Source organism: Fukomys damarensis, unplaced genomic scaffold, assembly GCF_012274545.1.
Source record: "Fukomys damarensis isolate Sample0158 unplaced genomic scaffold, DMR_v1.0_HiC HiC_scaffold_23, whole genome shotgun sequence".
Classification (NCBI taxonomy): domain Eukaryota; kingdom Metazoa; phylum Chordata; class Mammalia; order Rodentia; family Bathyergidae; genus Fukomys; species Fukomys damarensis.
This window is the reverse complement of record NW_022900935.1, coordinates 2,316,964-2,340,883: the sequence shown is the minus strand read 5'-3', so window position 1 is coordinate 2,340,883 and position 23,920 is coordinate 2,316,964. Positions and strand designations below refer to the sequence as shown.

Genomic DNA, 23,920 nt, shown 5'->3' with positions numbered 1-23,920 from the left:
AAAAAAAAAAAAAAAAAAAAAACCAAAGTGGCAAAATAAGAGGAACAAATTATTCAAGCCCCAGGGGACACAGGCATTCAAATGAGATTTCAATGATTCTCCTCCCATTAAAAGTTTTGCTGCAGTGAAATTTCAAGCAGCTGCCAAGAACAGCCTGCCCACCACTGGAAGTTGCCCACAGTGCCAGGCCTGGCTGGGCACAGCTTCCGGGTTCAGTCTGGGTACTGCTCACCTGGAAAGCAGGTGTATAGCAGGGCTGGGCACCTGCCCATGGTAACTGAGGCAGAGGAGAGGCGAGGCCCAGCGGGGAAGCCGCCTTGGCCTTTCCCAGGACAAAAGTCCCTGAGTCCCGAATCACTTAAAACCCTTTCTCCACCCTCTGGAGATGGCCTTGGTGATCCAGAAAGCTAAGGCGACAGCCAGGAGACTGAGTAGACGCCACTGGCATCTGGCTCTCTAGGCTTCAGTGAGTAGCTTCCCAGAACACTCAGAACAAATCCCGGACGCCTCCTTCTCCTGGCTTTCTGGAAATGTCATCCCCCTGACCCACTGGTCAGCCTTCTGTTCCCACCCCAGGACCTTTGCACTTGCAGTCCCTGTCCTGGATCACTTTGCCCAGATCCTTGCATGGCTTCAGATGTCAACCCTCGGAGACCTCACTGACAGCAGCCCCCAGGCTCAGTGACAGCCTCGTAGCTCGTTCTACCCTCTTCGAAACACAGCTGCCCACCCCACTTAACCTCCACCTGCTTTCATCAACTGATGCTCCGGAGAGCCGGTGCTTTCAGGGATTTGGCCTTGATGCCCCATACTGGAAATCACTGCAGAGACTCAATGAGCAGTCGGATTTTTAACTTAATGAAAGCCGGTGGTGAAGGTCCTGACTTCTTCCCAGAAATGTTTAAAACCTTCCAGAGATATATAATTATCCATAAAAAGATCGCACCAGAGACAGAGATAAAAACAAAAGATGAGACCAGGGATTTAGCTCAGTGGGGCCGCACCTGCCTCGTAAGCACAAGGTCCTGAGTTCGACCCCCTGTGCAGCAAAACAAAAGATGCCCCCTACTGTGGGAGTCAGCACATGGGAATCCTCGCAAGCCCATGCACCTTCCCGGCCTCAGAATCCCAACCGGTAAGAAGGGGTTCACAGCAGACCTGCTTCAGGGTTCCTGAGAATCAGCCGACTGCAGTCTGCCTCACCGGGCAATACCGGCTTTATTGAGATACAATTCAGCGACCACGAAAGCCCACACCCTGCTGGTTCCTCACCTACGCGGTAGGGAGCAGGCAACCACAGCTCCTGCCTGGCTCCAGGACATTCTCATCACCTTTACAATAACTCCGAAGCGTCTCCCGCCAACCACTGTCTCATCAGCGCACAGATGGGGAAACTGAGACTCGGAGACTGCAGAACAGAGCTGCAGGACTCCAGATGTGCTTCGTCCCCACCATGCGCCTCCTCGGCTCTCAAAGCCCCTGCCCCAGGGCCCGAGTACCAGCCCCGCACCCTGAGCTGGCGCTGTACTCACGGAGTCCAATCTTGGCCAAGTGCAACCTGTTGACCCAGGAAATCTTGCTCAGGGGGTTGGGGGTGATGAAGACCACCATGAAGTTGATGGGACGGCCAGACCTGCAGCAAGCGGGGGACATGAGTGCAGGGCCCAGGGCCGGTCCTGTGTCCCAGGGAGAGAGAGCCCTGCTCAGAGCCCAAGGCCAGCGGCCTCCTCTGCCCTGGGTGACCTGGGCTCTGTGCCTCGCAGGCCTCTGCGGGCTGCAACCCTGCCCGGCCAGCTCCCAAGGCCCGGTCAGACAACTGTGCCTCTGGAGGGAGGGTGGGGTCTCACACAGTCTCCCTGCGCCTGGCACAGGGCAGCGGCTCCGTGCCTGTGCTGAACAGATGCATGTGTGAGTAAGAGACGAACGGCTGGGACAGCCAGAGTTCACTGTGGTCAGCACGCTGCCCTCCAGTCTTAGAGCCGCGGGAGCCCCTGTGGATCTTCTGGGCCAGTTTTCCATCCGGCCCCTGAGCAGGTGGTAGGGCGGGTGTCCCTCTAGCATGCCGGGGAGGACGGTGCATGCAGAGGGGCTCTGGCAGGGAAGTGGCAACGTGGATGACAGCTCAAGGCTGCAGCCCCTGCCAAGTGCCCAGCCGGCCCCAGCAGTGAGACTGCACCGTCCTCACACCGCTGGGCAGGTAACACTGTCACCTCTTCCCTCGCCCCAGAGGCCAAAGCAGGCCATGAGCCCCTCCAACTACGCAACCTTGGGACCTTGCCTTCCTCCCTAGTTTAACAGGGATGGTGACACTGCCCTGAGGAGCCTCAGGAGGCCCAGAGGGGGATCGGCGGAGGGCACTTTGGGCGCCGGGCAATGCTGGGTCTACAGAGAGAAGGAGGGACCACAGCCCACTATGAGCACAAGGACCGGGCACAAACGGAACCAGCAGGGTCTGAGCGTCCTAACAGAGGCACTGGCTGACCCACGTCGTCTGCCTATCGTGCGTCTGGTGCCATCGCGGGCCGCCCACCGTGGGCTCGCTCCGGCCCGGTCACAGCACTCCCGACACGGGCGGCTCCACGTGTCCCCTCCGAGACCCCACTCACTTGTCCGGCTTCCCGGGAAGCAGGAGCCGGAGGCGGCACTTGTTGGCCGAGTGGATCTCCTCCTCCTTCACCCGCAGCAGCCTCTGCAGGGCCAGGCACCAGTCTTGGGCCACGGTCATGTTGAGGTTCTAGGTGGGGAGGCCGAGGGGTCACTGCACGGAGACCCCACGGCCATCACAGCGTCCCACGGAGAGGAAACAGGAGAAGCCGTTCCCGCAGCCCCACGCGGGAGGCCCACTCCCCAAGTTGCAGGGCCCCCGGCCCCGGGGTCGGCGTGCACACAGCAGCCCCCCTGGGAGGGCTACGTGCTCGCAGGCACCCCAGCCACTGTGCACAGAACCAGAAAGAACCCTGCGGCCCGGCTCCACTTGACCCAAAAGCTCACACACGACCTCTGGGGCCAAGCCAGGGCACCCAGGGGCGCAGGCCCCCCGAGACCCACCTGGTAGGTGCCATGCAGCGTGCTGACCAGCAACGTTATCTGCTGCACCACGGCCAGGTCCTTCTGCAGGTCCTGCAACTCCTGGAAGAGGCGCGGGGGACCCAGGTACACCTTGTCTGGGCAGAGAAGAGACCCCGCTTAGCCTCGTGGTGGGGAAGGCAACACCAAGGAGCCACACAAACGCTCACGGTGAAAAATAAGAGCAGTTGCCCTGGGGAAGTAGCACAGGAGACACGGGAGGAAACATGCCCAGGGTCTGTCCTGATACCCACTAGGAAAAGCCCAACACTGGGATCTGGCTGTGCTCGGTCTATACAGAGCCTGAGGAGACCGTGCAACCAGAACCCAGCTGTGCCTGGGACAGCTGAGAAGCCCACACAGGGGCAGGAGTGTTGTGGGCATGGACAGGGTGGAGCGCAGCATGTGCAAAGGTATTGTGGCCTGAGGAACACTGTGAACAGCAAGTCATCCAAAGACACTCTGAGGGCCTGGGGTGGCAGGAGAGATGGGGCCGGAGGGGCTGGCAGGAGCAGATGGGAGGACCAGCCGTTTGTAGCTGGTCATGGGTTCTCAGGCTGAGACTTGTGGAGTCCTGGGGGAGGAGAGGAGGCCTTACTCATTTAAGTGATGATCTGAAAAGCAGATTCAGATCCTGTGTTCCCCTCCCCAGGCTGGTGACTTTAAAGCCACGAGGCTCAGGGCTTCTGGAGACTTTTGAGTTGGGGCCACTGGAGCTGGGTGCCAGGTAACCAGCAAAGAGCAGGGGAGCTTGGGAGGTCAAGGACACACTGACACCAAGCGAAGGGCGAGGAGGGGCTCTGTGGGACCCCAGTGGGGCACAGGTGGGAAACACGGCTGGCAATAAGGCACCCCCGGGGTGGGCCTGGGACCCCATGAGACACGCAGACTGAGCACTGTCATCCATCCCGTGGGATTAATGTGTTAATGGGAGCGTTATCGGTCTGCAGCTGTATTTTTATTCAATTTGTGATGTTGTTTCAGTTTTACGGCTGTTCAAGGGCCATAAGCAGGAGAAGCTGATTACACGGAGCATCATATTTGTATGTATTTGAATAGCAACATAATAAGAAACCAGCCAGGACCGGCCAGGGTTCAGCAGAACCTCCTCTCGCTTCCGATGGGGTCCGGGGCGAGGGCTCTAGTGCAAGGGATGTGGACAGGTTAAGAGCCAGAATGACACCCCAAGGTGGGCCAGAGGAGAGGGGAGTGGGGGCTTGGGTACCCCGAGAAAGGCAAGCGGTCAGGACACCTTTCTGCCTCTCCCCGCCTTCAGATTTAGAGGTGGCAACCATGGAGCCCTCTGAGGGCTTGAAGTGCCCAGCACTGCAGCAGACGCCTGGGTCGGGCAGGGGGCAGAGCAGGGAGAGGGGAAGTGTGACCCAAGCATCTTTCGCCCTGCTCAGGGGCCCTGGGCACAGCGCCCCCTGCTGGTCCCGCAATCAGTGCCCCTGCGCTCAGGCTCCGGGGAGGGCCGCGTCACCCCGCGCACCAGCAGAGGGGGACCCACCCCAGCCCTTGAGAGCACAGTGCCAGGGCCTGAAGTCATCAGAGGCTGCTCGGAGGAGGATGAATAGGAAAGGCACATGGGACAGAGACAGGGTGACAGAGGACACAAGCTGGGAGCCCAGAGGGTGGGAGGGAAAGGGGAGGCTGGGGAGGCCCAGGAGGCCCAGGACAGGCGTGCGGGCCTCTACCCCAGAGCTGGTCTGCGTTTTCTAAAGCCAGCTCTGGGGCAATGGGGGAAGGGGAAGGGAACAGAAGTGGGGGAGGGAAAGCAGCCGGAGACAGCCCCGGGGGTCCAGGGTGCCAGGGTGCAGCCCAACATGGAGGAAGAGGGCCGACAGCGGGTTGAGAGGGGCCACCAGGCAGGTGCCACCCCCTTGAGCCACCTCGTCTGAGGCACAGGGTCAGCACATGAGGATGAAGGCACAGGGGTTGCAGAGGTCTCCGGCGGCCCAGGGGACAGATGCGTGTCTCCCGGCCCTCACTGTACGGGGCTGCATGAAGTACCAAGGGGACACACCGGCCCCGGGCCCCAGGGGAGCAGGAAGTGGAAGTCACCCTTCCCCACAGTCCCTGCGTGTGCACACGTGTGCCTGCGGGCAAGGTGGGCTCGGGTGGCCCTGCCAGACAAGCCGCAGGTGTGCAGGCCCGGGAAGCCCGCAGGCCCCTGGCTGGGCCGTGCGAGCAAGGCGTACTCACTGTGAGCCTGGGCCGCAGTGGAGGCCTTCTTGGCGCCTGCGTGCTGGATGACCACGTTGTCCTTGTCATAGGCACCGCCGTCCTGGCCCACCTCAGCCACCTGCACCTGGGGCAGCGCCGTGTTCCACTTCACCACATACTTGGGGCCCAAGGGTACCAGGCTGCTGATCTCCAGCTGCCCCCTGCGGGGACAGAGAGGACGCCCTGGAGAGCCGCCGAAGGCCTCCTGGAACAGCAGAGCACCCCAAGTCCCTGCACCCCACTCCTCAGCACCTCAGCACACCAGCTCAGCCAGACTTTGCGCAGCCCAAGCACCGGCCCTCAAGCCACGTCCCAGCTGGGCAGAGCGGGCAGCCCTCACCGGGCCATCAGCACCAGGGTGCCCAGGCCCAGCCCCGGAGGCAGGTCACACCCCAGCCCCGAGCCCCCAAACCTCCTACCTGTGGTTGGCGGGCCTGAGAGAAAAACAAGAAGGGAAGGAAGGTTGTTACTGGGTCCAAGCAACTTCTATGGGGGCTGAGACCATCTGGGGTGGCCACAGGGCTGGACACCAGGAGCGCAAGGAGGGGGAACTCTGGGCAGTCAGGAAAACAGAGGCCAGGGGACACAGAGGGGGCCACAGAAAGGGCCTTGCCCCTAGAATGGGCCTCATCTCTGATGTTTATAAGAGCCCTGCCAGAGAGCTTCTGAGACCCTAGACGAGGAAAGTGACGCTCACCCAGGTCACATGACTTGGCCCAAACCACCTGAGTCCCCCAAGACTAAGCCACCGGCCCCCAACTCTGCACATCATGCTAGACTCCAAGCCACATGCAGGCAGGGAGGGCATCGCCACACCCACGGGCCCTGCGCAGTGCCTGGGATATCAGGGAGAGGTGAGTGAAGGAGCCCACCACGGCCACCGGCAGTGTCCACAGCCAGGCAGCGACTTCCTCACCCGAGGCCCCTGGAGTGCTGTCCAGAGCCACACACAGGCACAGAGCAAGGGCTCTGCGTATACTCACTGCACTCACAGACAGTGGACGGCGGCCGGTGTGGCCACACAGTTCCACCTGCGCCCTGGCCAGAACCCATGGTCCCCGACCACAGACAATCCCCAAACCCACTGGGTGGCCAAGCGCAGAAGCACACGAGCTGACACTGGGTGCAGGGTCCCAAACAGCTTGGACCAGGCCTCGCCCACCTCCCCTCCCTGCATGGCCACCAGCACGAGGACAGGAGAGCTGGGCTGGGGCTAACATTCCACCATGACTAAGGACAGGGCTTCCTCCGCTGGAACTAGTTATCGTTGCCCCGGTTCTATTTCTGGGTGTTTTTAAGCGCTGTCAGATACTGAGGGCAGAGACACCATCTCCCAAGAGCCCACTGGAACGGTCACAGCAGAGTTCCCAGGGGCCACACCCCTGACATCAACAGGGCCAAGCAGGGGACGCAGGAGTGACGGGGCCAGGTGGGGACACTGGAAACGGCAGCGTGAGCCCCCGTTCCAGGCTCTCGTGGCTCGGGTCATCGTGCACCCAGCACATTGGACCCCCGCCCCGCTTTCAGGGGAAGCCAAGGGCCTCAACCTTCACGAACTCCTGATGCAAGCTGAACGGGAGGTTCCCAGAAGCCCAGTGCAGCACTCTTCAGAACCTGGGCCCAACAGCCTGGTTCTAGGCGTTTCTACAACCTCTGACCCAGAGCTGGGGAACCGGGCTCCTGAGGGCTGTAGACACTTAGAGCAGTGGGGAAAGGCAACAACTCCCACCGAGAACCCCGGCAAGATGGGTAGAGGAACCCAACTTTCATTAAAGCAGCAGGGGCTCGGGCTGGATGCCAGGAAGAACCCTCTTGAATTTCCAAATGGTCAAAACCCAGGAAGCTTCAGGCACCAAGCACAGACTCCTAGAATGGACAGCTCTGCGGGCAGGACAGTGACCTACCCAAGGCAGGGGCCGTCCTGAGGCCTCTCCAGTACTTCCTAGCACCGAGCACTGGTCACAGACCAGGAACGGTGTGGCCATGAAGGGTCCCCGGGGAGGGGTCACTGCCCCTGCCAACCCACCCCGGGCTGGGCCACTTACTTGAAGTTGATGTTGGCACAGACCAGCATGTCATTGAGCAGGAAGACTCTGCGCTCCTTGGACTTGATCAGCTGCCCACGGTCACCATACACCGTCTCAGTCAGCGTCTCGCACAGGAGCAGCTGCCGCTGGCCGGAAGTCAAGAGCTGGGGGAGGGGCAGGGAAGGTCAACACCAGCACCGAAGCCCAAGGGCAGCGCAGCTACGACTACGCCAAAGGACCCAGAATTCTCCCACCACACAGAAAGGGGACCAAGGCCGGGTGGAGCAGAGCAGGACCCGGTGCCCTCCTCCATCCCAGGTGGCAGGACGCCCTGGGCAGGAGCAGCAGCACACACAAGTCGGGTTCTCTGCGCAGGAGGCCCAGAGGAGCCTGACCCAGCAGCCCCAGCACACCCTTCCTAGGTAAGCCCACCACCGCCAGCCCCTCTCCAGGGGACGCTGTGATCGCTGTCACCAAAGACACAAACTCCAGTCACGGGGACACGCAGTGACCCCCACCACCGCCCGCCAGCTGTACGGCCCGGGGCAGCCACGCCACCTTCCCGAGCCTCAGTTTCCTCTGTTGTGAAGTAGGGCAAGAACTGCTCAGGCCACAGTGGACGGGAACAGGACCGGCAGGACCGCAGACGTCATGCTGGATGCCCGCCATGACGGAACGCAGGCCGGGGCTCAGACGCGACTTCGAATCTCACGGTGGCGGCGGCAAACGTTCACCCAGGCCCAGGACCCTTCCACGTGCACCCCTGGGAGGGCGCGGTGGCACAGCTGGCCCTGTGTGAGGCACACAGGGGACACTCCACAGGGAGCTGCTGCCACAGCACAGCTGTCCGTGACGGTCCCCACGATGGAGAGAGAGGTAGGGCTCGGTGAGGGACCCGTCCCTGCTGTACCCAGGCTGTCAACAACCTGAGCCCCTCTGGCTCTTGGCTGGCCAGGAACAGAGCTGCGGGCCCACAGCGCTCCCTCTGAGGAGGCCAAAGACCAAGGTCTCACCAGCACTGCCTTTTTTCCCCAACAGGGGCTTTTTTGAGGGGTGGTAAGAGGAATCCAGCAAACTGCAGTCCCAGAACCTGTGACTCTGATGGCCACTGTTCTCCCCTCCCTTGGAACCCTGCTGGCAGGAGAAGGCAGAGCACCCAAAAGCCTCCCTGGAGAGAACGCCCTGATCGCCAGACAACCACGTCCCTCAAGTCAGCACACAACCAAAGATCCGAATGGTACCGGGCACCGGCTGCATGTCAGGCACTTTGGGTGGCATGAAAAGTTCCCCAAGTCACCTAACTGCTCAGCAGCCCAGTGAGGTTTCCCCAGTCCTCAGATGAGGAAACTGAGGTTCCAAGGGATAAGTGAGGTGCCCAGAGCCACCATGTGACCGCACAGGATGGAGCCAGGCACATGCACGGTGGCACGAGCCAGAGAGGCCCCAGCACTCCTAACTCACAGGCAGACTTGGGGCCCCATGGGGTCCCCTGCCCCAAAGTTTCTATAAACAGCAATGCAGCTCGTGAAGACACTGCTGGGACTCCAAGGACAGCAGGGCTGCCACTGCGGGCCACCCGTGCGCAGGACCCACCCCAGAAGAGGAAAGTCCCCTGGCTGCCAGCAACAATCCTCTTGCCCATTGGGAAGATGAAAAACACAAAAAAAGGAAACCCAGATATTGCACCAGCGTCCCCCTGGAGGCCCCGTGTCAGCTGTTTTGAAATAGCTGCATGGCTCCATTTCGGGGAACACCCAGTTTCCTTTCCTCTTCCCACTGGGTGATGGCAGGAGGGCCTTTGCTGAACAGGTCCCCAAGGTGGGCAGGACCGCCCAAGGAGGACTCTGTGGGCGGGGTGGGCCATCATCACAGTGGCCATCACCAGTGTGGCCACCACCACACCCCTGTCCGGCCCACCCCTCACTTGACAGAGGCGGGAAACTGAGGCTGAGCACACCGAGTCCCTGGCCCAGCACCTAATGGGTCTCTAACCTCTACCCACAGCTGCTCACGTGCTCCTGCCCAGGTCTCCCCAGGGCACAGGGAAGAGGACAAACAGGGAGACACTACAGGATTTATTTCCTGTCCTAAGTGGGCTCCACACGGGTGTCAGCTGAATCCAGTGAAAATCTCCTGGCTCCTGAACGGGAAGTGGGAGGCGGGGAGGCAAAGACCAGCACAGGTGGCCATACCGGGCCCCAGCCCTTCTCCAGAAGCATCTAAACAAGCAGGCGTGTGAGACATGGACTTAGGACTCTCGTCCCTCATGTCATCCTCAGAGATCCTAGAGGGGGGACATCCTGTAGGGGTGGATCTGTCCCAGGAGAACTCAGGTGCCGCAGGCCAGCAGAGTCACGGCGGGGGAAAAAGTGGTGGAGGCCGAGGGGAGGGGGCAGCTCGGGAAAGCAGCGCCACACAGGATGTGGGCGGAGTGCCAGCTCCTCTGCCCCTTCCAGAGGATCCATGATTCTGAGCTGCATGGTATGTCTTCCGATCTCTAAACACTGCCAGCCACTTCCTTCTCTTGAAAAATACCACATGGGCTTCAAAACACATCTGCTGCCTGAATCCAGCCTGAGGCCAAGGGTCCTGAGATGTGGGGTGTCCGACGCGCAGGCCTGTGAGGACCCCCAGTGTCGCAGGCCCATCCCCGCTCTGCAGGCCTTCAGTGAAGGTGAGAGAGGGCACTGGGACCAGCAAGCTCAGGGCACAGGCAGGGCTTCCGCCCTTGCTGTCCGCCGGGACACTAGGACGTCCACGAAGTCCCCTCCCTCCCAGGAGCCACCAGCTGCCTCCTTTGTTCTGCTCTCTGGATCCTAGAGCCCAGAGCTTCCTGGTTCTTTCCCCAGACCTGAGCACCTTCCTGTGGCTCCACACGGCGTCCCCTCCCCAAGGCACAGCCCCAGTCCTCAGAGAGGAAGAAGGCGGGGCTTCGTGGCGGGGAAACAGAGGGACTGCAGAGCACCAGAGTGGCAACCCTGTGGTTTAAAATTCGGGTTCTCTACAGGTTCGTGGGCAAGCTTTTCAAGATTTGAGGGGTCAGGTCCAGGACCTCATGCATGCCAGGCAAGAGTCCTACTACTGAGCTCCATCCCAGCCCTCAAGATTTTTGCACCAAAACCCCAAGGCCCAGCTCGGATCTTGATTCTTTCCTTGTCTCCTGAGGACTCCCTGGGTGTCGCTGGGCCATCTTCCTCACTCCTCATGGGCTTGGAACATCAGTACTAAGAACTCGCCTCATTTCACAGGAAGCAAGTGAGGCTCGGGGAGGCTGGGGGATTCCCCTGGGGACACAGCAATGCCAGTGGTAAAACCCGACTCTGTGTGTGTGTGTGCGCGTATGAGTGTGAGTGGTATTAAGGATCAAAGTCACGGGTGCTCTGCCACTAAGCTATGTTCCTAGCCCCTTCTGTTTTCTTTATTTGGGGACGGAGTCTCCATAAGTTGCCTAGGCAGGACTCAAACTCCACAATCCTCCTGCCTCAGCCTCCCAATGTGCTGGGATTACAGACATATGCCACCATGGTGGCTTCAAATTTGAGCCCAGCTTCCAGAGCCCACTCACTTAACTACAATACTGAACGATCATCTCCAGCAATCACACGAATAAACAAAATCTCTTTTTATCCCAAAATAACGCTAGCAAGAATATCAGGTACTCTCAAGAACCTCAGCCTCAAGTTCAAGGCTGTGGGCTTAGAAAAAAGCAAGGGCTCCCTCCCTCAGGGAACACTGCCACCTGTGGGTGGTGTGGGGCAGGAAACAGGAGCAACAGTGGGCAGGAGGCCACAGAGCGGGTGCACGCCGGCCAGCACGCGGGCAGAGAGGCCTCTGGCTCACCTTGTTGAGGCTGCTGCGGTCACTGACGCTCTTGGTCAGTTGCTGGATCTCAGCCACCTGGTCGGCCAACCGCTTCTGCTCGTTCAGCCTCTCCGCCAGCGTCTCCAGCTCCGTGAGCGCCAGCTGCAGGGACAGCCTGTCGGGGTGGCCCCTGGGGGTGTTCTTCAGCATGTCCTGCAGGGCAGAGAGAGCCAGGACTGGGACCCCAGCCGCACAAACCCTCCATCAGCGGGAGTCAAGGCCGAGACCGCCACGCCGTCTGCACCAGCAGGTCTGGAGAGGACACCACTTGCAGCTGGAACTCAGGGCCCAGCACAAGGTCCCAGGACATGGAGAAGGAGCACACGAAGAAAATAAACACACAGGTCTTCCTGGGTATCCCGCTGAAGGACAGAAGCAGGGTCCCGAGGGGCTGTCCACTCTGTGTTCACAGCAGCCCAGAGGAGGAGCAGTCCAAGGTCTGCGCGGCGACACGCTGACCAGCAAACCGTGGCTGTGTGCACCAGGAAGCGTCATCCAGCCCTGCACAGGAAGGGATTCTGACCCATGAGCTGCACAGTGAACCCTGAGGACCTCGCTGGGAGTGAAACAAGCCAGACACAAAAGGACGGAAGCTGTACAAGCACTTCTGGGTGCCTCCTGAGCAGGAGTCCAGTTCAGAGAGAGAAAGTGTAATGGCGGCTGCCGGGGCCGGGGGAGAGGGGAGGGGACACTGTCATTTCCTGGAGACAGAGGTTCAGCTGGAAGATGAAATGATCTGGAGGTGGACGGTGCGATGACCCCGGGGTGCAATGGCCCTGAACCGGACCCTTTTAAATGGTTACCATGGTAGCCAGTAAACAAACGCCTGGATCAAACTGAGTAACTGATCGACAGGATACTTAGATTAGAAACCCACCTCTGCGGCCTGGCAGCTCTGCAGAGGGCCAGGCAAACGCCACCGGGCCCTGAGAGATCACCCCAGAGGGACGGGGTCCCCCGCTCTGGGTCCCTGTGTGGGGCTGACCCTGCATCGGGTTAACTGAGCACACACCCTAGCGGGAGCCCCCAGGCCATGGGTCCCCTTCCTGCCCCAGGGGACAGACGTACAGACTACGTTTGGGAGGCGGTGGGCTCCACTCCCGAGAGGAGAGCAAAGAGGCCAGAGCCGGATGTGGGTCAAGATCGGAACCTGGGCCCAGCCCCGCCGGCAGCCCCCCCACAGGGGCCCGGTACCTGCAGCAGGAGGATGAACTGAGGGAACCGTTGGATGGGCTTCACCATCAGCCCGTACAGTGTGACACGGTCGGGGCTGCACACCTGCCGCCTCTGCGGGGACAAGGTCAGGCCATTCGCTGGCTTCAGGAGAAGGCCCGGACCCTGCTCGGCCAGGAGCCTGAGAGGAGAGGTGAGTAGGGCCCCTGGGTCTGCAGCATGAGTCCCACACCCCCCGGACCCTAAAGCAGCCAGCACAGGTCACTGAACTTCAGCTACAACTCAGCGAGGCAGCCCGATATTCATGAGGTCCGACTCCCCAAAGGGCAGAGACGGCCGTTCCTGCTTCCTAAACTAGAAGCACAGGGGCCCTTACTGTCCTGTCTCACATCCGTTTCCACTGCTCCATCCACACCTGTCCCCTGGATCCTGGCCCTCACCCCCACAGCCCCTCGGCTCCTCCACCAGCCACCACATCTCTCTGCCCCAGCTCTAAACTGTTCAATGGCCCCACTGCCTGAGTACCGTCCCCGTCCTAGGCCTGCAGGCCCAGAATGGCCCACACCAAACCCCGGTGCTTTGTGGACTTCTCTCCTAGGACGCCTGAACGGATCTCCCCCACGCCCAGAATCCAGACTCAGCTGTGCCCATCCTCCTACCCCAGTATCCTCAAACCCAGAACGCTCTCTCCACCACCTCCCACCCAGGACCCTCCAGACCTGTGCCCTCAGGCAGTGGGATCTCTGCAAGCAGAGCTACATCCGCCTCTCCTGCCCACACTCTCAGGGAAGCCGGCCAGTCACCCACAGACCCTGCAGCTTTCCCGTCCTTTAACCTCTGTCCTCCCATGAGGTGCCCAAGACTTGGGGAACCCTCCTCACCCTTTCATAAATGAGAGCAAGGGCCAGCTCAGTGACTCTAAGCCACCGCCTGCCAGAAGGACAGGCAGGCAAGTCCGCCCATTCACAAGGTGCAGGAGGCGAGGGGCAGCAGGTCACAGGTCTCCTCTTCCCCTGCAAAGCCCTCAGACCCACGCTGCCTGCAGACCCTCCCACTCTCTCTCACCATCCTCTGCGAGCAGGAAGGGATGATTTCTTCCCACGGGACTGACAGGCCCCAAGAGAGCCAGGCCTCCCTCCTGAGCATCCCCAGCCCAGGCCCTGCTTAGAGGGGCCGGGGCGCCCAGGGCCACCTTGAGGAACTCCAGGAATGCCGGCTTGGTGAGACAGGCCTTCTTGATGACGGACATCGCATTGGTGAAGTTGTTCACGTAGTCACTGTAGACATCCAGCACCATGGACTTGGAAAACTGTAGTGGGGAGACACATCAAGGCAGGGCAGGACACCACCCCACATGACCACAGCTCAGCTCGCACGACCTCAACAACCAAAAGGTGAGCAGATCTGCCACAGGCCCAGGTGAGAAAATGGGGCTCAGAGGGATTACAGAGACTGTCCCCAGGTCTCAGGGGCCAGATGGTCCCTCCAAAGAGCCAGAGCCCACGGGCGGAAGGGAAGGGTAGGGGCGTCGCTTGTACCATACCCATACCCTTAACATGGGCAGGAAGTAAACCCCCGGAACTCCCAGCCCCAAGGACCACGCTCCCAGCCCCTCTCACGGGAGCCAATCCCCTCATGAGAGCCCCTGGGACAAATGACCCAGGATGCTGGGCTGTTTAACAGGTCTGTTGAGAGCTGTCATTTTCAAAACTTTTTTTTTCTTTTAGCAGAACTCAGTGACCTGAAACAGATCAAAGCAGTTCCACACTCAACTTTCCATCAGTCCCCTGGGTCTCTGGGGCACCCAGATTTCAGTTTGAAAAGCCAGGAACCCTGCACACTGCCTTGTTCTATAGATGGGGCACCTGCACTGAAAGAGGGCCTGGACCAGTCTGAGGCTGCAGAACTGAGTTGGGACCGGATCCAAGGTCCAGGCCTCCTTGGGGGCCAAGACGGGGCCAGACTCAGAGTGGCCGCTCCCTTGGGGAGGGAGCCTGGGACCTGCCAGGTGGCTAGAGGCCAACCATCTCCTGCAGATGCTGCCAGTTGGGCAGGCCCAGGGCCACGCTCTGCGGCACCAGGCCCTGGCAGACCTCTCCACAGACGTCCTGGGCACATCAAAGTGCCCCAGCCACCCCCAGCTCGAGCCAAGAAGACTCAGACACCCTGCTGTGCTCTGACCACCCCCCATGGGCTGGGACAAGGAGACCAGGCAGGCAGGCGAGCGCAGGATGACTGTGGCTTTACTGAGGTGTGCTAGGGAAAGAGTCTGGGGACACCCACCGAGGCCACAAAGAGGTCCCCGATCTTCTCGGTGGAGTCCCACTCAGCCACACGGGAGGACAGGGCAATCTGGAACATGGAGTGGCAGTGCAAGATCTCCTTCACGCGGAAGAACACCACCTGGCACTTGCGCACACTCAGCGCCTTGGGCTCCATTTCCATCAGGGGGTTGCGGTAGTCCTGCGGCGGGGGCGGGAGTGAGGCCCAAGGTCAGCACGGGTCCCCCTCACTGCCATCAGGGTGACCCAGGAGGACTCGGCAGAGCCGGGGGCCTTTCTGCTGGGGGAGAGGCACCCACTCGTCGTGAGCCCTTCGGGGAGGCTCTCCAGCATTCAACAGGCCTGCCCTCTCTCTGCTCCCTGCAACCCCCGGCCCATGACGCCTGCTTTAAGTTGGAAGTCAGTCTAAGTGCCCGCTGCCTGGGAGGAGCTTCATCGTGGCAGCTGGAGGGTGGGGCTGGTGGGCTGCTGGGGATACGCTGAGCCCCTCTGTCCCCGGTGGAAGGTGGCAGCAGCTCCCTCACCTCCAGACCTAGTACCACTTCCCACCCTCCACGAGAAGCAGGGTTCTTTCGCAGCTACCTGGGAGGAAGAGGTGTCACCGGCACCTCCCAGCCGGAAGTCCTCCCCTGGTGACCTCATTCCAACACCCCAGAAGATGCAGTCACAGGTCCTGTTCCACACTTTGGTCGACCCCACACAAGCACCTTCTTAGCAACCCCAGGGCTTCCCAACGCCCCTGCCCTGGGGAGCCCCAGAATGGTGGGGAGACGTGGTGTGGGCCCCAGGGGTCCCCAGAGTGGCAAAGAGGACGCAGTCCCTCCCAGGCACGAAGGAGACCACACGCCCTTCACTCTAAAAGAACCTCATTTCAAGGGCAGGGGATTTAGCTCAGTGGTGCCACCACCTGCCTCACAAGTGCAAGGACCGGAGTTCGATCCCTGGTACCAAAAAAAGAAAGAAAGAAAGAAAAATATGAAAAGAACCTCATTTCAGAGAACCCCAATTGTGTTAGGAAACTGTCACCCTCGTGAACACGAAAGACCCAAGAATACTTGGTGTCTGCCATTTGGAGGTGGTCCTGTCCCCATAAATAGTGCTGGCTCTGGGCCCCTTCCCCCGAAAATGGTCCCTAAACGCCCGTTGGAGCACGGCCCCCAGGGCCTGCCCTGCCCGGTCCCGGAGCACTGAGAGGCCCGACCTCGCACCTGGAGTATCCTCTTCAGTGACTCCACGTAGCTGCCCTCGCTCTGCACGATGGAGCCCAGGATGTGCCTCCGGACCACCTGAGGGGCCGAGAGTGTAGTCAGGGTGGACAGGAAAGAGAGGCGACACCTACCGGACAGGCTACACCTGCCAGAGCCACACCTGTGAGCCCTGGGGCTGCGCTTCCTTCCAGGGAGGGCAACACCAGCTGCTCAGGCTGCAGAACGGAGGGCTGGACCCAGGGAGCGCCCCTACTTAGTCTCTGCTTGCCTCTGTCTCTCTCTTGTTTGGACAGCTCCCACCCCACCCCTACATGGAGGCCCTGGAGGGGCCAAGAGCCACCCCTCCTCCACGACAGTTCTTGGGGTGACCTCCCCACCGGTCTCAGTCTCAGATTACGCCCCAGGCATCCCCAGGGGCATGACCGCAGAGGGCAGCCCACGCCCCAGGTGTGTCTCTCTCATAGCAGAGTGGGGCACCCCACACTGTCCTGACAGTGTCCGTCCAGGGCCCCCGCCCCCACCCTGCACTGCCCCCCTGCCCCTCATGCACGCCCCTCATTTCTTCCCACCCTCCCCTAACCCTAAGTAGCTGGGGTGGGGGCTGTTCAGGACACCCCGGGGTACTGAGCAGCCTCTCGGCCTCTTCCCACCAATGCCAGCAATAAAACATCCCCCAGACATTGCCAGATGTCCCCCAGGGGTGTGAAAACCAGAGTGGAGAGCTGCAGGCCTGGAGGCACTGAGAGTGCCTGATCCAGGGTCACAGAGGCTTCAGGGGACAGGAAGAGCGGGCCGGTTGGAGTGGGATGCCTGGGCCGTGCCTGGCTCCCAGACCGCTGTCAGGGGCACAGCAGGCCACCACCTTCTCAGAGCCATCTGGAGGCCAGGCAGGGGAGACCCATGAACGCAAGTGGCCCAAGGAGGGGCTCGCTCCAGCCACAGCACCGTGGAAACAGAACCCACGGTGAGTCTTCTGATTTCCAAATGAGGCCAAATGTTTTCTCTGCCAGCCAAAAGCCAGGCAAACCCCGTCCGCTGAGCTTGCTGCCCTGCAGACTCCGGCCTCACTACCAGGCTCCTCACACCCTACTCCCCAGCTGCCAAATCCCAGGCGGGGAAGGGAGAGCTGCGACATGAACAAGGTCCGGAGGCAAAGCCACCAATCTGCGGGATGCCCTGGGAGAAGGAACACATCACGGACCAAGCCACAGCTCCCGGCCAAACAACTACGACGTCCCGCTGTGGTGACAGGTGGGCGGCATACAGACAGCGCCCGGGGCCTTCTTCCGGGAAGTTACACAGCCCATGCTCTGCAGCCTCCCCCTGAAGTCCCTCCCTCAAACAGCAGTCACGCAGACACCAAGCATGGGACCTGCCTGGATGCCACGGGGGAAGGAGGACCCCACTGTCCCCTCAACCAACAGCTGGAACCCACGGGTTCCAGTTTGAAAAGCAGCCAGCTAAAAAGACAGCCAAGCAGGCCCCACCCACTGCCGAGAGCCCAGTTGTCACTTCTTCCAGACCGACTCCCATGGCCCCCAAAGGCAGGCTGGGATCCCCATCCTTCCTTTCTCCGCACTACCTAACCCAGGCCCCCACCAACCTGCTGAGGGCTCAGGCCATCCGGCATGGGACCCAGCTCTGGGGCGGGGGGCTTGATGTCCGTCACACTGACCTCCAGGAGCCCCATGTCCTCCTCTTCTGAGTCCCCTGGAAAGTCAGACGGGCTGATGATAAAGCCAATCAGGAAAGCACACACCCTGCTCAGGCCGTGGGGCTCAGAGCCACCCGGACACCCAGACGAGCCCTGGATTCCGAAAGGGTCCAGCAGCCCTGGGGGCTGTGTGGGTCGGAGCCGATGCACGGCCGGTCCCGGGAGCTCCCTGCTCCACTCAGGGCCAGGACTGGCCGGCGGGGAGCCGAGTGCCAGCGAGAGAGGAAGGGAGTGAGGGCGGACACAGAGGCACATGCAGCCCAAATCTCAGCGTGAACTCCTCCGGTCCTCACGGTCCCTTGCTCTGGCCCAGCGAGGCCAGCCGCCCTTGTCCCCATCACTAGGCCCTAAAAATAGCCATCTTGTGCATGCCTAAAAGAAGGAAGAAAATAAGCCAGAGAAGAATGGGGCGACTTGGCTTTGCACGTTCATTAAAAATAATATTAATTAGTAATTCCGAGAAGAGGGAAAGTTCAGCTGGGGCTGACCAGGAATTTGAGCACAAGGGGTGGAACCCAAACTCGAACAGGCTGAGGGGGACAGCAGTCCAGGGCTCAGGGGAGAGGCAGGGAGAGGGCACCAGGGCCTGTCCTAGGAGGGTCCTGGCCCCCAAGAGGGTCTCAAGTACCGGGAAACGGCATCCCAGCTGCTCAGCGACCCTGAAACCCTGTGGCGCCTTAGCAGGTACTGCGAGGAGCCTGGGAAGAAAGAAGCAGCACGGACCCCAGGGCTGGGCAGGCAGGGGCCAGGGCGGGTCCTTACCTGAGCAGGAGACAGAGGAGGAAGAGGAGGAGGGGCAGCGGACCACGGCGTGGGGGCAGGGGTGGCGAAGGCCGTCCTGCCCGGCCCACATGACGCCGCCGCAGGCATCACTCCGCACCCACCCCAGCCGCAGGCTCCGCGGCTTCCTCTTCCCCCATGAGCTGCTGGGTAACATTCTTGGCCTGCGACCGGAGCCGGGCAGCTATTAATAACACGGCTGGTGGGAGGGTCACTTCAGGAGAGGCTCGGGCTTGTGGGCGGGGAGGGAGGGCGTCCCGGAAACAACCCCAGCCACCCAGCCTGTCCTCTCCCTCGGGGTGACCCGCTCCCCAAAGCTGGAGAGGGCACGAATCCCGAGGGCCGGTGCTGCGCATGCCCACCACGTTCAAGCACTTGGGGTTCAACCCATCTACAGAGGAGGAGCCCGCTGCTCCAGAGGGGAAGAAGCAGGCAAAGTCATGCCCAGGGGCCAGAGTGAGGGTGTGACTCAGGTCAGCGTGATGCCACTCTGTCAGCCAACGCCTCTGCCACCGAAAATACCGCCTGCCAGCAAGGGCCCTCTTCACACACTACCTCTGTCATCCTCGCCACAGCCCTGGGAGACGGGTGCTATCACTGGCCCCATTATCCAGATGAGGAAACTGAGGCTAAAATGCCAAGCTTTCCAAGAAAGCGCAGACTGCCCCTGGCTGGGGCCATCTTTCAAGGGTGGGCACCGAGCATGTCCCAGGCGACACCTCTTTCCGCCTAGGAGAGCGGCCCTGATGAGTCCCCACCCCTCATTCCTTGTCTCCTTGCCTGTGGCCCCAGAGATGTGAGCCACACTGGGCCTAGGCCCTGCTTGGCCCTGCCCTGTCCTCCGCTGCCTGGCACTGTGCCCCAGGCCCAGGCTGAGGGCTCCCTGGAGGAAGGGACTGTGCCCCGGTAAGGAAGAACAGGTGGGCACGGGGCAGCAGGGACGAAGCTAAGGCAAGTGGCCTGCTGCCCGGAGTGGCCTAGGGCCGAGCCTTGGGCCCGGCATGGTGGGCCGGCAGCCCTGCTGGGCATCAGGAAGACATGCGGGCAGCCGGTCAGGCTCTGCCAGGACCCTCCTGCCCCTGCCCCTTCCCACCTGTGCGACTCATTCCAGTTGCTGCAATGCCACCTCATCAGAGGGCCTTCCGCAGGGTCCACCCCTCTGGCGGTCACCCCACCCCTGCCTCTGGCACAGCTTTCCCTAGAGCTCCTGTCGTCACCTAGCACTGAATTACATCTCCATTCCTTGTGCTGACTCCAGTAGCAGCCACCTCAGGATGGCTCCTAGCACACAGTAGATGCTCACTAAAAGCTGCCCAATGAGTGACCAATCAATCGATCCAATCTGACCATGAGACTCCGCTGCCTAAAACCCTCCAATGACTCTCCGGGGTCCATAAGGTCAAAGGCCACTGCCCAGCAAGGCCCCTGCAACCCTACTACCTGGCCTAGACCTCATGCTCACCCTCATTCCAGCCTATCCAGCCTGTGTGTCCTCAGCCAAGTCCCTGACCCTCTCTGTGCTTGGGCCCATCTACAGCCTGGGCACCTGACACACGGCACACCTTGATCAGTGCATTTAGAACACATAAATGAGGAGTTACCATGCTCTGGAGAGAACCTGGCACGAAAGAAACTCAAGTAATGCTGACCCCTGTGAAAATCATTTTCCCCCCTCTGCAGTACTAGGAATTAAACCTAAGGCCTTTGCACTGAGCTACATCCCCGGCCCTTTTTGTTTTTTGAGACCGCTAGGGTTCTCACCAAAGTCATTAGGTCGGGCTCAGACTTGCCATCCTCCTGCCTCAGCACCTCAGAGCACTGAGATCCCCAGTGTGCCCCACCGTGCCGGGCCGTGAAAAGCATCTCTTGGACCTGTTGTGCCTTCCCCCTCCGGGCCGTGGCACACGTCCGATCCCCTCCCAGAGCGCGGCTCCCTCCCGCCTGGTGCCAGGGCTCCTGCTCCCCCACCCCCTGCCCACACTCCCCAGTCCCTCCCTCCGCTCCCCAGGGCCCCTCAGTGCACTTCGTAGGAGTTCAAAAGTACCAGCTGGCTGAAGGACGGGCAGACGGCTGTGGGGCCTAGAGCACCTGAGGCCAGGTGAGCAGGAGGCCAGGACTAAGAGCAAGGGCAGGACTCTGAAAGGAGGGACGTCGGGGACTCTGTCCCCACCCCCCGTCCCTGGCCGGGCAGCGTCTCACCGAGAACGTCTTTCCGGTGCAGGAAGGACACTTTGCGCATGACGGCCATCCTCGTCTTCTCCAGCCCGTCCTTGGTCCCGCTCTTAGCGGCCTTCATGAGCTGGGTCATCTGAGCAAAGGCAGGGGGCGAATCAGAGAAACTGAGGGACAGCGGGGATGCCTGTCCTCCGGGCCAGCCTGAGAACCACCCAGCCCACTTCTACCCAGATGGGTGAGCAGCCGCGGCCAGGAGAGAAAACGAGGCCGGAGCGGGTGTCATCATGCCCCGGGGTCTCCCTGTGGGCAGGGGGCTCCCAACCCACCAGCTTCCTCCAGGGCAAACCTCAGGAGCAGGTGTCACGTTAAGGAGACTGGAAGGACAGAGGTCAGGGCAGACTGGGTTCAAATTTCAGCTCTGTTTCTCCCCAGCAAATCACTCCACCTTGCTGAGCCTCAGTTTCCCCAGGAGAAACTGAGGCAACAGCAAAACCCACCCTCTCGGGGTCTGCGTGGACCAGGAGACCAGGAGGCACACTGAGCAGTTGGCCTGCTGGGCCATTGGGCAGCAGCAGGGAGAAGTCCACACCCTATCCCACCACCACCACCAAGCCCGGGTGAGGATCCAGTCCCTCGCCCCTGACAACCGGATTCCTTCTGAGCCACTGCCCGGGGAAAGGGGAGGCGGAAGAGAAGCCGACAGAGAGCAGGAAGCAGCTTCCCAGGAGGCAGACGCGGGCACAGCGAGCTGGGCAGGACAGGAGGCCGGAGGAGGGCGCTGCTGTCCCGCCACCTTCCTCTCCTCCACCTCTCGGCCCCTCGTTCTCCTACGCACAACCAGCACTAACCGCTCCGCCTCTCCAGTAGCAGCAATGCTCCGTGTCTGTCCCGGCGACCACAGCACCTGGTGCACACCCCAATTCCTGATGATGTCTGCTTTTTAAATTTTATTGTCCTGCAGCAGTGGGGACTGAACCCAGGGCCTTCACACTGAGCTGCATCCTCAGTTTTTTTTTTTTTAAGACAAAGTCTCACTGAATCACTAAGCTGTCCAGGCCGGGCTCAAGCTTGTGACCCTCCGCTTCGGCCCCAGTGTGGGATGACAGGTGTGTGCCGGCCATTATGTCCAGCTGTTTTTAATTAATTCCGGTGGAGGCTGCCAGGACAGACAGCACAGTTCCAGGAAATCCTCTCCTCCTCACACTCCACTGAGGGCCGGGAACTCAGATCTGTGGGCGTCCTGGGGCCTCCTCTGTCCCCACTGACACCTGACCGTCCCACGGTCCCTAGCTGAAAGGCCACCACTCTTCTGCAGCATCTGGGTGAGGAAGGCAGGGGCAGGGTGGTGGCTGTTCAGGAACAAGGCTGCCTTCTGGACACAGCCCCCGGCTGGAGGAAGAGGGAAGTGGGACCCAGCCACTCCCCCACAACTACGGGGAACGATCCTTGGCTTCCTGTGAGGGCGCCACGGGCAACTGTGGAGATCTAATGGAAGGATAGTCTGCACATCTGGGTGCGTCCTCTCCTGGGGGTCATCTTCCCAGACTGAGCCCATTCCCCACTCTTGCAAGAAAGCCACCAGGGGCTGTCCTAGGAGCAGGACACTTGGGGGGATCATCTGAGGCCCCTCGCTTGGCCATTTCCTGGGGGCGGGACAAAGCAGCAAGCAAATGTCTGAGAAGGTCCCCGAGTCGGTGTGGCCGCAGCTGGGGAATGCAGCAGCTCTGGGCTCTGACCTGCACGGCTCCTCACACAGGTTAGACCTGCCCACGCTCGGGGATGGTGAGCCCCACCTGGGCTCTGATGCAGGGGGCAGTGCTGTAGAAGGTGTGCGGAGACCTGGCTGGAACCCCAGCTCTGCCACTGGCCACGAGAGCTGACCACCAGTTGGTGCTGTCCCAGCCTTGCCCTGACTGATGGTGTGCTGGGAACAAGATGATCAGGCACGATATGATAACAGGCCACAGTCACTAAGCTCTTAGCACCGAGCATCTTGCAGTCCTGATCACATGGTGAGCAAGTGGTAAGACTAGGATTTGAACCCAGGTCTGCAAGACTGCAAAGCTTATTGCCAGGACACAGCAGGTGCTCAATTAAGGGCCGCTAATGGTCAACAGCATCATTGTCCAGAAACCTGGGTTCCATCCTCACAAGCGCAGGTATTTCTCCTTAACCTGGACCTCTCTGAACAGCATAGAGGGGCAGCAATGTCCAAGGTCACCAACGGTGTATTTTTCAAAGTGTCACCCAAATATGCAGATTCCTGGGCCATGCCCCAGACCTATAGACTTAGCACCCCAGGGGTGGAGCTCAGAAATCTGCATTTTTTAGCAAAGGACTCTGCAAGTGATTCCCAGGACCCTAAAGATTGAAAAGATAGGGCTGGGGATTTAGCTCAGCGGTTCAGTGGCCTGCCTTGCAAGCGCAAGGACCTGAGTTCAATCCCTGGTACCAAAAAAAAAAAAAAAGATTGAAAAGACACCCAGGAATTTGTGTGACCATTAGCCCATTAGCATGTCCACTGCAGATGGAGGAAAGATCCAGGCAGGAACAAGAGTATGGGAGGCATAGGTGGCTTAAGCCATCGCCCAGCTGCAGCCCAGATGCAAACTGTGGCCAAGGTGCACCCGAGGCTCAGCCCACCCTCGCGGCCCAGCCCAGCAGGGAGGTCCTAAAGGTCTGCGGCTCCAAATGGGCCCTCCAGGCATGGGGAGGGATGGAAGAACAGTACCTTAAAATCGTACTTGTGCTTCAGCTCCTGCATGTCTCTCCCCCCAACTCTTAAAGCCAAGATGTCTCTCTTAGTCCTGGCGTATCTCTCCTTTAGCCTAGTCAGGTCTGGAGAAAGCTGGAGCCCCCAAGCGGCCAGGCAGAAGGAGAGCAGGTGAGAGGAGCAGGCAGGACAGGAAGGAGACAAAACACAAAACAACGGAGGAAAAAGGAGACTCAGGTCAAGTGGCAGACGGACAATCGGGCAATCGGACAATTGAGACGGGGGGTGTGGCATTCCGGGGGCCCAAGCAGCAGCTGGACTGGGTCTGGATGGACTCTGTTCCAGCAGCGTCCAGCACAGGCCAGCCACCTGGAGTCCTGGCGGGAGGGCCTGGCTGCTGGGGAGCCAAGGAAGAGGGGGACAAGCCAGGCCCCCTTTGTCAGGGAAGAAATGCTGGGAATTGCGTCTTCTCCCCACCCCAGGGCCAAGCACAGGGCCTTTAACCTACAAGGTTCTCGGTATGTTTGGAAGACGGTGGTTGGTGGTGGATGGACGAGCGGGATGGGCGGACAGAGAGATAAATGAATACGTGTCGAAGTCGAAAGAACGGATGGTGGTAGAGGATGGCTGGACAGATGGGTGGACACCAAACATACAGACGGACGGGTGATCAGGCAAACGGGCAGTGAACAATC

The 23,920-nt window shown here is 60.5% G+C and overlaps 1 protein-coding gene across 1 annotated transcript in view; it reads right to left on the bottom strand.

Annotated features, from left to right (window-relative positions):
- Arhgef10l (Rho guanine nucleotide exchange factor 10 like) overlaps positions 1-23,920 on the bottom strand; it is a 91,555-nt gene that overhangs the window by 41,102 nt on the left and 26,533 nt on the right. Inside the window, 14 exon segments of the mRNA XM_033767958.1 lie at positions 1,533-1,633; positions 2,607-2,734; positions 3,049-3,164; positions 5,272-5,453; positions 5,712-5,726; positions 7,338-7,483; positions 11,160-11,333; positions 12,375-12,467; positions 13,546-13,662; positions 14,637-14,816; positions 15,844-15,921; positions 17,447-17,553; positions 20,537-20,645; positions 23,244-23,360. Of these exon segments, the coding sequence (XP_033623849.1) occupies positions 1,533-1,633; positions 2,607-2,734; positions 3,049-3,164; positions 5,272-5,453; positions 5,712-5,726; positions 7,338-7,483; positions 11,160-11,333; positions 12,375-12,467; positions 13,546-13,662; positions 14,637-14,816; positions 15,844-15,921; positions 17,447-17,553; positions 20,537-20,645; positions 23,244-23,360 (1,663 nt within the window).